This window comes from Sminthopsis crassicaudata, chromosome 1, assembly GCF_048593235.1.
Source record: "Sminthopsis crassicaudata isolate SCR6 chromosome 1, ASM4859323v1, whole genome shotgun sequence".
NCBI lineage: Eukaryota > Metazoa > Chordata > Mammalia > Dasyuromorphia > Dasyuridae > Sminthopsis > Sminthopsis crassicaudata.
Window position 1 is genome coordinate 737,199,991 of NC_133617.1, and position 14,831 is coordinate 737,214,821.

Here is a 14,831-nt window from a genome sequence, read left to right on the forward strand (position 1 = left end):
GGAAACAAAAAACCTTTCGAAAAAAATAAATTTAAAAGCTGGTCATAATCAACTAATAAAAGACTTAACAAAATTGTTAAACCCTTAGCTAATTTCATTTAAAAGAGCAAAAAAAGATCAATAAAATAGCAAATGACTAAGGCAAAATCAGAATAAAAAGAATAATGAGATAATAAGAGTAATTACAATAATGATGATGATGCAGTTATATGCTTTAAAAAATGAGAATGCAAAAGAACCAGGAATGCTTTCAAAATATAAAATACTCAAAACTATATAAAAAAGATTTTTTAAAAAACATATTTCCATATTCATCATGTTGCACAAGAAAAATCAGATGGGTGGGGGGAACATAAGAGAGGGGGGACAAAGCAAACAATACTAAAAAAAAAAAAAAAAAAAAAAAAAAGAAAAGATGAAAATACTCTGCTCTGATCCACATTCAATTTCCATGGTTCTCTCTCTCTCTAGATATGGATGACTCTTTCCCTCATAAATCTATTGAAATTGCCTTTAATCACTCCATTGTTGAAAAGAGCAATATCCATCAGAATTGATCATCATATAATCTTGTTGTTGCCATGTACAATAATCTCCTGCTTCTGCTTACTTCCTTAACATCACTTCATGTAAGCCTCTCCAGGCTTCTCTGAAATAATCCTGCTGATTGTTTCTTATAGAATAATAATATTCCATAACATTCATATACCATAACTTGTTCAGCCATTCTCCAGTTGATGGGTATCCACTCAACTTCCAGTTCTTTGCTAACACAAAAAAGATTGCTAAATATTTTTGCACGTGTGGGTCTCTTTCCCTTCTTCATGTTCTCTTTGGGATACAGACCCAGTAGAAACACTGCTGGACCAAAGAGTCTGCACAGTTTGATAGCCCTTCAGGCTTAGTTCCAAATTCTTAGTTCACGAATGATTGCAATCAGTTCATAACTCCAGCAACAATATGTTAGTGTCCCAGTTTTCCCACATCCCCTCCAACATTTGAGATAGAGATCTTAAATAACTCAGTATAAGAAAAGAACATAGATTTAGTTGTAAAGGAACCAGCAAAGAAAAACCACAGGAGAATTCTATCAAATTTGGAAAGAATTATTACTAACTATATTTAAAAATTACTCTCAAAAATTGAGAAAAGAAACCACTCTAAGCAGAACCTTTTTAATAAGACAGATATAATCCTAATGTCTAAAATAGGAAAAGATGAAATAGAAAAAGAAAACTATAGGCCAGTATCATTAATAAACATTGACTCAAAAATTTTAAATATCAAGATAACAGCCATTTATTCAATATACCATTCATTATAATTAAATGAGATTTATACCAGTGATGTAAGGATGGTTCGATCTTAGGAAAACATTAGCATTAACCAAAACTTTCAAAATTATATGATCATCTCAAAAAACCTTCAATGGGGCAGCTAAGGGGCATGGTCGATAGAACTGGAACTCTGGAAACAGAAGGATCTGAATTCAAATAATTTCTTTAACATTTTTTTTAAAGTTGGGAGTTCAGCAATTCCTTAGTTGATGGGCATCTATTCAATTTATAGTTCTTTACCACTACAAAAAAAAAAAACAAAAAAAAAAACCTGTGCACAGTTTTATAGCCCTTTGGTCATAGTTCCAAATTGCTTTTCAGAATAATTGGACCAGTTCACAGATCCAACCACAGAGCATTAGTGTATGTGACACTCTTGTATGCTAAAAATGCTACAATGAATAGGTTTGAAGGGACCTTAAAAAAAAAAAAAAAGCATATGTCTAAAACTGAAAGCAAGTATTGTAGGCAGTAAGAATGTAATAGCTATTTCAGTAATTATGGGAATGAAACAATGATACCTACTTTTTCCAGTAATATTTGATATAAATCCAGAAACGCTAACAATAGCAATGAGTCAAAAGCTCTAGAGGAATTACAAGAATAAATCATAAGTTAAAAAAGAAAGAAAATTGTCCCTATTTGCTGGTGATATGATATTTTACTTGGAAAATCCCAGGAAATCAATAAAGATGCTAATTAAGATAATTAATAGCTTCAAGAAAGTTACAAAGTATAAAATATTACAAAATTTAGAGCATTTCTGTAAAATAATGGCAAAGCATATAAAGAAATAATAGAAAAGAAATCCCATTCCAGATAACTATGAAATGCATAAAATGTCTTGGAGATCAGCCTCCCAAAGCACACAAAAGACTTGTGTACACCCTGTTACAAGATGCTCCTTAAAGAACTAAAAAACAAGCTAGATAGCTCAATGAATCTTCAGTGTTCGTGACTAGGCTATACCAATTAAAAAAAAAAAAAAGATTAGAAAATAGGTCACTGGGACAGACTAGATAAAGGAGTTTAAATTTTGAGAGAAATCTTGCATTTGATAATATCCATTTTGGATAAAAAATAAATTAGGGGAAAACTGGAAAGCAATTTGGCAGCAATTAGCCTTAAGACTAACAGCTTACAGCATAATACATTTTAAATGGATATGGGACCTTATTACTGAAGTTCACATAATTTAAAATTAGAAGAAATTCAGATCATATACTTCTCACAGCTATAAGTAGAGGATATAATCTTAATGAAATGAGATAGAGTCAATTGTAAAAGATAAAATAGATAACATTACTTGAAAATAAAAACTTAGGCAACATTTATGCATCTAGGATAAAAAGGGAAGTGGTCAAATGGAAAAGAAAAATCTTTGTTATATTACTTTGATAAAGATTTGTTATCTAAGATATTTAAACAATAACTATGTATGTGATTAATAATTATTTTAGTAGATAAAATGGTCAAGAGATAAGAACAGATAGTTCGCAAAAGTAATATTGCAAAGTATTCATAACTACATAAAATACTCCAGATCTCTATGAAAATCAAAACAACTGAAGTTTCACCTTACATCTTTCACATTGACAGAAATGACCAAAAAATAAATAAATAAATGGCAGCAGTCTGTATTGTTAGAAAGAGAAGCATACTAATACATTGTTGGTGAAGCTGTAGAATGACATAACCATTTTTGAAAATAATATGAAATTTTCAAATAAAGTGACTAAAATGATCATTTTGAACATTTTGAATCTTTCGAACAGAGATAACATTACTATTTTCAAACCCCAAGGAAGCCACTGATGAGAAAAATATCTTCAAAATACCTCAAAATATTTACAGCAGCATTTTTGTCATAGTTAGGAATAAGAAACAAAGTATATTCCCCATTTATTGGGTAATAGCTAATTGTGATTCATTGTTACGATGAGATATTACTATAATGTAAGAAATTATATATGTGATGAAAACAGAGAAGCCTGGAAAGCTCTCTTATGATGCAGAATGAAATGAGCAGAACCAGGGTGGGGGGGGGGGGAGAGGGGGAATGTCCACAATGACTACAACACTGTAAGTGGAAAGCACAATACTTCAAAAAATCAAAAATAAATGTGACAAAATTAAAAGGATCAGGTTAGACTCGAATGAAGAGATAAAATAAATCTTTTTAAAAATTGGTATTAGTCTTCATTTTAAAAATAAGTGAAATCCAGCAGGTATGTTCTAAAATACTTATAAAAAACCCTTTTTGCTTAAGTTTATCAAATACTTAACTTTAAAACGCTATTTTAGTTATATAACTTTTAATTGTATTTTTCATAGTAATCATTTTATAGGATCAATTTATCTTTTATATTTACATATTAATGTTTGAAAATGTCATGGAAGGAAATCCCAGATTATGTCAGGGAAATTCAAGGTTCTAAAATTGTCCCTCTCAGTCTTGGCCAGAACTCATAAACGAGCATAAGATATTTGTGTCAAAGAAGGGGATCTCCAAGTTTACAAAGTTATAAAATTTTGAAGTGTGAAGAATTAATTCTTCTCATTAAAGACACTTCAAAATTTTATAATTTTGTAAATTTGGAGATCCCCTCCTTTGACACAAATATCTTAGCAGATGGTCTTTGAAAGTTACTATGTACCCCCAAAATCATTATCTGTAACTATCCTAGGATATGCTTCTTAAAGAATTATCTAGGTAGTTGGATGAAAATTCATGTTAGTGACTGTTTAAACCCCTTCATCCTTACTTTTTATGATTTGATTTTCTAGAACTTTGATTTTTCCAACCGAATTTTGTTACAGATTTATCTCCTTGAATGGCAGGTGAGCAGTCTGTCACTACATCCTGCTGACCAACCCCGAAGCTCTGCTTAGGAAAGCTTTGGTGAACCTTGGATTATCTCGATGCTGTGATGAGGCATCCAAAGGGAATCTGAGGAGAGCCAAAACTCCATATTGATTTTAATTAGTTAGAAGTTTTGCTGAAATTTGAGAGATTAAACTCACTAAAGGCTGTTTCCTCTTTGTTCAAATCTTTGGTTTTCTTGACCATCTCAAACTCATACTCAGGGTCTTCTCTTCCAAACTTTCCTGAATTTGGCTCTTCCTGTCAGAGGTACTGCCCTACTCCCAGGTCCTCAGACTCCCCACTTGGGGCACTCCTACATTTGGCCCACATGTTCAGTCCCTTGCAAGTTTATCCCTTGTATAGCATCCCAGCATCTCATGCTGATGTTTCCTTCCCAAACTGGACCCCTGCTGTCCAGCCTTTCACTTCATCCTGGCCTTCTACTCTAGGCCCAGCAATGCTCCTTCCTTTTCCTGCTCAGACCTTCATCTCTGCACTCAGCCTTTTCTCATACTCTCTTCCCTTCTGCCTCTTGGTTTCCCAAGTTTCCTTTCCTTATTCCTCTCCTTACGGCTTGGCCTGCTATGTGAGACTATCTCAATGCTCTCTATTATCTCAGAGGAAAGGCCATTATTTTTTCTATCCTATCTGTTCTGTTCTTTAGATTACTACCCCATTAATTCTCATTGCAACCATTTGAATTATACTCGTAGAATTCTGCTAATTATATGAAGAGGTCTTAACATACTTACTTGATATATGAGAGGATGAAAGTCTTGGTTAAGTAATTTTCCAAAGTTACATTGTAAATAAGTGTCAGAGGTGGAAATAGATTTCTGTTATCTAGTGCCATTCATTTAGTTGAGCTGTCTGAGTTAGCATATGAAAATATTCAAATTCAAAGCCAAACATCTAGTGTCACATTTAATACTGACTTTATTGTCAGATAGCACAAGGAAGCTGGAAGCATGACCCCCTTAGTGATTAAAGTTGAACATTCAGCAGATTTTATAGGTTAAGCTTTGAAGACCCTAGAAATTTAAATGACTAAAATAATTAGAACCTTGTATCTTGAGACAGAAATTAATGTTTATTTTTTCCAAAAGACAATTAGAATGTAGACCCTTAGGTTTTATCATATAACTGTGAAAGCATGTATCCCTCCAAAAAGTAGTCAAATAATGAATGGTAACATCTTTGACCTACACTAAGTTTATTTTCAGCAACTTGAGAAAATGAAATGCCTAGAGCAGTAATTTAATCTGATCTCAATTTTTAAGTTTGTTATTATGAATACTAATTTCCATTTTTTCCAGAATCCAAAAAGTAATAGATTTTCCACCTAAAAATTTGTTATTGTAAGTTTAATGACTTAGAAACTGTCCATTAAGCTTTTTATTTTGATTTTAATTTTCTTAAAGGATCAAATGATATTAACTAACAATTTTATGATGATAAACTAACTCTATATGTATTTACACACTTCTTTGATATTGCAATGGTTCTGCAATCTCCTTACATGTCTTCCATTGGTGCCAAATGTAAATTCATCCACGTATTTTCAATCTCTTCCATGTTCTCTCATGGTTCCTCCTCAGATTGTCTACCCAGACAATCTTTCTCTTGGTCTTTTTCCATTGGGTGGGTCTTACTGCGATATTCAGGCTCTCAATATTTTATGCATCACTCTTATTATATAACCAACTGACCTCCATTTTTATTGTATATTTCTTGAATGATTTCTTTCATTTCTTAGATATCGATCTGTTTCTTCCCCTGACCTTTGGGTCACATGTAACTTTAAGTCTTAGGAAGATTATGGTGTTCCAAAATTGATAACCAACATCAAAAGAGATTATTTTTGTTCTAGAGAATACCTGGAAGATTTTGTTCTAATTCATCACTTATCCTAAATTCCAGCCTAAGATAGCAGAATTTCTGAGCTTGGTTAGTACTCTGACCTTCTGACAGTGTAGGATAGCATGGAAAATAGGCATTGTTCATCCATTCTGGTTTTTTCCTCTGTGTTTTTTTTGGGTTGGTCTCCTTAGAAGCAGCCAGTTGGTACAATGTGGAAAGCACTGAACCAGGAGTTAGGAAGACTTTGTAGCTGTATGACCCTGAACAAGTCACTTAACTTCTGCCTCAGTTTACACATATGTAAAAACGGGGATAATAACAATACCTGCCATAGGTTGTTGTAAAACACTTTGCAACCTTCAAAGTGCATGGCAAATGCTAGCTATCATCATCATTAATATAAATTAATTAACCTGATCAGAGTGTATAGGGAGCAAATCAGGAAAAACTGGGTTCAAGAAGTGCCTCTAACACATATTGGCTGTGTGGGCCTTGTCAGGTCACAAGCCCTAAAGTAATAATAGCAATAATTGTAGTCATAGTAAGCAGTGCTTATATTGTACTTTGTTTTACAGAAGGACTTTACTTATATATACTTATTTGATCCTTACATAGGTGCTGTGCTTAGAGGTATGTATCTTAGTCAGGCTTGGACCTCATGACTCCTGACTCAAAATCCAGGCAGCCAACGGGCTGCCTCTACCTCTCTAGAACTGTTAAGTGTAGAGACAGCTTCGGCCTGCGTTGGAAGAGGGAGCTTGTTCAGCGGGGAGGTCCCACTCCCAGTGAAATCATCATTCATTCTTTCTTGCTCTTTAAGACAAATTAGTTTTGCTCTGAGCTCTTGGACTCTGACATCCTAGGCACTGGAATACAAATACTATTCTCAAGACACATTCTAATAGAAGAAACAAGTGCATATAAAAATATATCTAGCCTAAATGTAGAACTATTATTTAGTAGGATCTTACTCTCTAAGAAGAGGAATGTATGTTATAAGGTATTCAGGAAGATTTATTTGGAATAATATGTCAGGTTATGATTTTTAGATTTAAACATAGGGTTTTTGCTCTATTTTCAGACGTCCTAAGTAATTTGGGGGGGGGGATTTACCAGAGTATTATATTCAGGGTTTTTTTTTATTTGTAATGGTGTTTTTGGAAATCTGTGATTCTTGTTGTATATCTTTAAATGCCAAATTGAAGGTCAATAGCTTTGGCTAAAAGGGAATTACAGATTTTTAAAAGAAAATTACTGTTTTTTTCTACCAAATTTTCCTGTTTCTCAATATGTTCATATTTCAAATTTGAGAATCTTCTTTTATAAAGAGGTACTATACCTGATAATTCAGTTATTCCAACTTCTCACTGGGAGCTGGAGCAATGGATAGGCTACTGAGCCTGGTGGAATCCAGAAGACTTTAATTCAGATCTGATCTCAAATACTTATTGTGTTGCCCTGGGCAATTCGTTTATCCCTATTTGCCTTAATTTCTTCTTCTGTAAAATAGGAGTAATAATAGCATCTACCTCCCAGGGGTTGTTGTGAAGGTCAAATAAATTAATATTTTTAAAGTATTAATTGAGCACAATGCCTGACATATATTAGGAGTCTAATAAATTATTACTTTATTATTTGTTGTATTTACTTACTTGCTGTTTGTCTCTTTTAATGCTGTATTGAGAGCTCTGATTTCCAACCTAAATTTACATAGTTTTAAAAAAGTTTTCTTTTTGTTTTTTGAACCATTCTGAATTTTCTTAACTATTTTCCCATGATTTCTGAAGAATTCTGAGGATTACATATTTCATTGGGCAATTATAAATTGTAATTGTAAATTGTGAATTGTAAATTTTCCTTTATAATATAAATACTTTTGTTTTTTCTTATTCTTCCTTTTGTTTTTAAGATTTTCTCTACTATTTTTTGAAGTTGTAATGTAGGTTTTTATGGAGGCTTTTTCTCTCTTGAATTTTTAGTTTGTCAGCCTTTCTCTTATATTCTGCATCACTACTTCTGGTCAGCCTTTCTCTTATATTATCCATCACTACCTCTGGATTCCCTCCTCGTTCTTTGGTCTCTTCCTCTTCCATACTGCACAGATGATCAAGGATGTGCTGAGGCCGTCCTCAGTCTCTTGACTTTGAGATGCCTTTCCTGGATGAATTCTCCAAAGAAAGGCCTTAGTCCTGCCTAGGGTTTCTGGTTCCCTTTCTCTCAAGTCTGTTAATTCTCCTCTTTTGCCCATATCTCTACTTTCTTCCCTTCCTCTTCCTACATACCCCAATAATTCTCCTTTTTGTTTGTGAGGCTGAACAAAATCAGCATCCTAACTTCAGAAAGAAGGCATTGGCTTGATCAGCTATTCAGGCAGTGACAGAGTTTTAAAGGGTTCTCAGTGTTAAATCTTAAAAATAGCTGAAAAAAGGAAAATTTCTAAAATATCATAAAAGAGAATGGATGTTCATTTTTGTTTCTCATCAGTATGATCAATATAGAACATAACTTGTCCACTCTTCTTCCTATGTAATGTTTTTCAGCTCTTTGTTATTAATTTTCTCTAGAGGATTGCTCCTGGGTAATAGAGGACTTTTTCTAAGTCTTTTATGTTTTGTGGATACTAGTCTGCAGCCTTTGGACTGTCACTCTACATTTCATCATAATAACACTTTTCATGCATATAATTTTTTTAAAAATTAAATTGAAAGAAATATGCTCTAGCCATACATCTGTCCTTTGTCCTTTAGGTCATCTGCAATGTATTCCATGAATCAAAAGTAATATAGTATTATCATAAGGGAAATATTGGTGTTAAAGGAAATTTTGTTGTTGCCAGGAAACAATTTGGGATTATTGAAAACAAGGCATATTTTTAATGCAAAATATGAATTGCAACTCAAGGTGCTTTCTTTCAAAAGAAATTCAAAGGTGTCAGCAGTTAGCCCCATGTAACTACCTTCTTTCTTTTAAATCTTTATGAAAATGTCCTAATATCAAAGGGTGTCTTCATTGAAAACATGAAAAAAGAATAAGCAGAGTGGCGATTGCTTTTTTATGTTAATACATTGAATTGCTGGAAGCAAGCAGGTGACACACCTGCTGAAGTCTGCAGAATCAGGCTTGGGATAGAAACTTCATCTCTAGTTTGGACTAGCTAGCTTCCTAATCTTCCTTATGCAGACATCCTTCCCTTCCCTTTCTGTTACTTGTTTCCTGACATGGACCTTCCTTTTGTACTCTTCCATTGGACCCATCCTGCTTATGTATTCCCATTCTATAGAAAATTGCTCTGAACTCACTGACTGGGAAATGTTCTGTGTATCCCCTGCTCTGGTGGCATTAAAACTGCAGCTTATATCTCTGTGTCATTGATGTGGGAGATTGAGAGTAGTCCCTGTATTATGGCCTCCTATAATTTCTGTCTCTATTACTAACAACCCAGAGGGGATAGACCAAGTTGGATCTTACCTGGTAGCTCTTCAGCACATACAAGGTAGATTTTACCTAGGGAGATTTGTGAGAAGGAAAACAATCAGCTCACTGGAAAAGATTGAGCCCTAGCTAGAAATCAGAGACAGATCTGTGTACTTGTCCATATTGCCTGCTTCTTTTGTGCCTGAACAATCTTATTCGACATAAACCACTGGACTCTGGGGTGAGCAGCCAACTAGCGACCCTGACTCCCTGAGGAGCAGAGTCATTGGGATTGGAAAGCAAGGGCTTGGGCTGAAAACCTTGTCATTTTCTGAAGGCAAGTAAGCAAGTGACTTATCTCTTTGTGTAGTTATTTATAATTACTCCGCTATCTTGCCTACCCTTCCTGTCTAAATTGCTGGGAGATCCTGTCTGGTCTCATCTGGTATAAATCCCAAGGGATCACTTTGATCCCAATCACGGATATAAATCTGATATCTCACTGCAATAATCAGTGATCTATCATAGATTCTCTCAAATCCTGGTCTAGTTAAGATCATTTTGATTTGTGGCAATTGCCTGTGGATTTGGAAGCCAAATTATTCTTTGTCAAATCTACTGATAAAGGAATTCTGGTATGGTGGGAATTTTTTTTTTTAATAACCAGCACCCACCATGGGCTGTATTAAATGCCAAAATACAATATTCTTGAGTCAGGAGAGTATCTTTTAGTTTTGAAATATTGCATAGGCTTAGGTTCAACTTGAAACTTAAGATTCAAGTCTGTTTTCCCTGATATCTTTAATTAATACAATTCTTACACTAAACTTACTTTCAAAAAAAAAATTTCTACTGACCTTTTGAATTTTCCATGAGAAACAAGTTTTATAAAAAGGCAGGAAAAGAGTAGGAACTTTTTTCTTACATAATGTTTTAAACCTTTCAAAAAGCTACGATCTCCTCTTTGTGTTCCTAATTCTGGCAGAGTTGGGGATGCAGAGAGAGATAAATCCCCCTTTTAGCAATTTATAGCATTGAAAACTAATTAGAGACTTCATTTTGAACCAACAAGGAAAAGAAATCTTTATAATGCATTTCAGAAAATCATGGTGGAGATGAGATTTGGATATGTTTTATAAATATTTGGTGGATTTGGGGGGATTGTAACCCCAAGAACTTTTTTTTCCACAAAACAGTACACTTCTCTCTCATTGGAAAGTGACAGATTTGTTGGGAAAAGAAAAAGGGTGATTTCACTGGGTAAAAAATAAACAAAACAGAAATCAATTTACAAGTTTTATCTAATGAAATAAAAAAGTGAGGGAAACAAACAAAAACCAATTTTGCAATCTGCAGTTTATAAATTGATCACATGTTTAAAAACCACCTATTTATCAAATCTTCCTTCCACCTTGGAAGGAAAGAGACTTGTTTAAATCAAGACTCAAATAATTTGAGAATAAGCATATTTAATGTTAGATGAATGCTTTACCTTCCCAGTGATTAAGAAGTATAACAGATTAAGAGTATGGGAAGAATTCTGTGCCTGTAAATTTGGAGAAATGCTGGTTAAAAGTAGTTTTGAAATTTCTGATGATCTCAGAATTTTATTTCACTGATTTCAGTATTATTCTTGATATGGCAAAATATCTAGAATCATGAGCACAATTTAAAATCCTCAGGCTTCTATCTAGTTACAACATTTACCATTAATTATTTTAAAAACTATATTTGCAGCATGGAATTACTTGAATATAGTCACCTACATTTTAAAATTCTGTCCTTGAAAGACCAGTAGAAGTGATACAGCTCTTAGGAAAGAGGTAGCAATAACTCTAAGGCCCTTGGCCTTGGGAATAATGTAATTGGAAGTGATGTATTTCTCCCCCTGGGCATCCTGCTCCCCTTTACTCTGACCAGGAGGTTGAGGCCACAAATATCACTGTGTACCGCAAAACAGCTTGTTGGTCAGGGATAACTGATGAGCAACAGTAATGAAGTGTTTAAAGTTAACACAAGTGCAGAACAAAATGGGGATCTGCCACTTCACCTACAGACAGGTCTCAAGACATAGGTTGGAAGGGGGGAACTCTACACACACAGTCAGAACCCAACTGATCCTCAACTCTCCCTCTAAGCCATATTAGAAGCACCTGGTCCTTTTCACTTTTCCCTATAAATTTACTTTCTTGCTCCTGCTTCTTTGCTGACTTCTTTTGGAACTTAGTCCACTTTAATTTGCCTTATAGTTATAATAAACTTTACCCCTTGACTTGAATGAATCCCAGAGCCTACAAATTCTTTTGGTATACCTCACGACACATGTCTGGAACCACAACATTTTGGGGGTTCCCCTTGAATCCCAGCAGAAGATTATGTTCCAACTTTTATGTTGGGAATATACATTCATGATTTTTATGTAAAAAAGTTCACATTTACAATAGCCATATTTCAGGAGAGCAGAAAAATGTACTTGAAATGGAGATTTTAAAATACAAAGTTGCCACTTCAATCTTTGGCAGTAGACTTACAGAAGGTAGAGGGGCATCTATAATTTGAAGTGGGGGTAATAAATGGCCCTTGGAAAACTTGAGACTTTATATGGTGCCATTTATGACTAAATCCAAACTAGACTTGATTTGATTGATTGTCCTAAACAAAATTATAATATGGCCTCATGTAAAAGACATTGTATTTTTCTTCTTAGGATATTTGGTCCTGTATAAGTAAAACAGACCATGATGGAGAACACATTTAAACTTGGCATGAAGTTAAAATATTTGTAAACAGTTATAAATGTATTAAACCATATTGCAATTACTAGAAATATTTGACATACTAAATACCTTAAACTCAAAATTTTCTAATTTACTTTGATAAATTAATTGGGAAAATTATTATTCACAGTTTGATATGTGCACTGAATGGTAATGCTTGCAGTCACTTTTATAAGTGTAACTAGGTCATAATTACTCTATTTTGTTTCCAAATGCAACTAGTATAGAATGACAAAATTGATAGATGAAAATGATTGTAAGATAATTTAGAATTGCATTCAGCTAAATTAGTGACAGGCAAAAGTTATAGTGCATATGTTTAAAATCCATGTTTTATGTTAACATAATGCTTACAATTTCTTGAATTCTGATTTTGGGGTAACAATAATAGAAAAAATGCTGTTAATTTTTAAAACTATAGTACCAATCAGGATATAACTATGTTATTAGAAGAGTAATTCCTTTTTTAATCTAAATTTTATGAAATTAAACTATCATTAGTAGATTCTTTTTGTTATGGCTAAAAATGCCTTAGATATTTTGTTTGTGTATAGTTTGCTTTAAAATTGATAATGATAACAATAATAATAGATTTTTGGAAAAAGTTACAAAGAACTTATAAATTCTCACCTACAAAGTCATTTGGGGACTTAGCAGACTTTCTAGATCTTCACCCTTAGCAAAGTCATAAAATCTTGGCAGCTCTTAAAAAATGAAGCTATAAGAAAATAAGCAACAAAGGATATCTTTGTAAAATTTAAAATAGTGTCTTAGTTTACTGAGAAACCAAGATCCCCTCCTTCAAAACAAACACTCATGACCAAAATGAGGTAAATTTTCTTATAATATTGAAGCAATTTACATGATGGATTTTTTGATTGTTGATCATGAAAATTGTGAATAAAGACATAACTTTGTTACACACCCATACACATCCCCACACAACTGCACCCAGAATAGTGTGTGGGTGGGTGTGGAGGTATGGGTGTGTATAACATAAAGTTATGTCTTTACAACAATTTAGAATTAGAGACCCTAGTTTTAAAAGTGTTTTTTTACCCTTAAGGTTGTTATTCAAACTGACAGTGACCATTGTTTTTCTGGATTATGAGTAAATTTACATGTATTCACTTTATGTTTTTCTTCTATTTATTTCACTTTTACTTTCTTAATTTTTAATGATTGATTTCTACTTCAAGATGTCTTTAAACTAGAAAAGAAAATCATAATCGAATGCATTTGGAAAGGGATTGTATGTATTTAATAAATACTGAAGATAAATGTTTTTCTTTAGTGTTAAGTAACTTATTGCAACTTGAAAAACCACTGCACCTTGGTCCAAACCATTAGCAGTTGAACTTGTACTATGAGATTAAGGATGTTTTGTCCTGGTATAAAAACTGAATATTGCCTAGCTTATGACATGTTAAATGTTAAGTGGAAAGCCTATTAAATCTGAATATCAATATATAGGCCTTAGCCTCAGAATTAAACATAAGGAGAATTTCATTCTATATCACACCTATATTATTTCCCAGGACTTTTAAGGTTCATAAATACCTTGCTTCTGCCAAAAATCTATCTTATTAATGTTAATTTTTTTCAGTAATGGTTTGTGAATATCATAAAAATAAAAACAATTTTAATTTTTTAAATGTCCTCACAAAGATATGATAGAGCATAAACTTTAACATGTAACAACACTAAGTTATAAAGAAATTTAAGAGATGTGTTTAAGCAGAGGAGTCCAGAAAGTTGGGGATGGGCCATGAAGAGAATGAAAGGAATCAACAATGCCTTCCTTTGTGTGGCCGCAGGCCTTTCTTCAGGATTTATAGAAGGTCTAGAGAATAGCCAAGCACGGGTGTACAGAATTATTGTCTGGGTCAGTAGCATGAGCTCTCATGCCAGTAATATAACGGATCTATCAAATAGGTTGTGTCTTTTGTTATGTCCATCCTAAATGTTTTCAAACACCTTTTCTCCCTATACAAACTTTTGCAGCCCTTAAGTTCCAACTCTGACTTCTGTCATAAGTTTTCCTAATTTATGCCTCATTCCCCTCTGATTTCATAACACTTAGCACTTTTGCAGCAATGTAGCTTTATAGCATCTTATATTGTTACTATCACTTATGTTTTTTAAGTGGCTTGTAATTTTGGTGAATATAATTTGTTTTTATTGTCAACCCTCTAAAACTCAAAAGATTTTTGGTGATTCCAAACTGGAATTTATATTAAGTGACTTAGGGAAATTTAGAAATTGGCTTCTTGTGAAAAGACACTTATAGAGAAACTGCCCTAATAGAAATAGTTTTAATATGTTATTTTCAATATATTTAATTTATTACAGAAAGTAAAATGTTGAGTAATATGAAATTGATAATTCTTATTTGTTAATTAATAATTTTCATTTTTTTCAAAAAACAAAACTTCAACAGATCAGTTTATTAACAGAGGATCAGGCAGTGCACGGAACAGTAAGAATCAAGATGTCTCTCACATTGCATTTGGATCTAAAGTACTTGGACCACCTCCACCATCTGGTAGAAGAAATAGCATAAGAACATCTGGAGAG

The 14,831-nt window shown here is 33.3% G+C and overlaps 1 protein-coding gene across 2 annotated transcripts in view; it reads left to right on the forward strand.

Annotated features, from left to right (window-relative positions):
* CFAP20DC (CFAP20 domain containing) overlaps positions 1-14,831 on the forward strand; it is a 195,500-nt gene that overhangs the window by 81,523 nt on the left and 99,146 nt on the right. For both annotated transcript variants that reach the window (XM_074284241.1, XM_074284242.1), the window contains exon 8: positions 14,695-14,831. In XM_074284241.1, coding sequence (XP_074140342.1) covers positions 14,695-14,831 — 137 coding nt within the window. The remainder of the gene's footprint in view (positions 1-14,694) is intronic.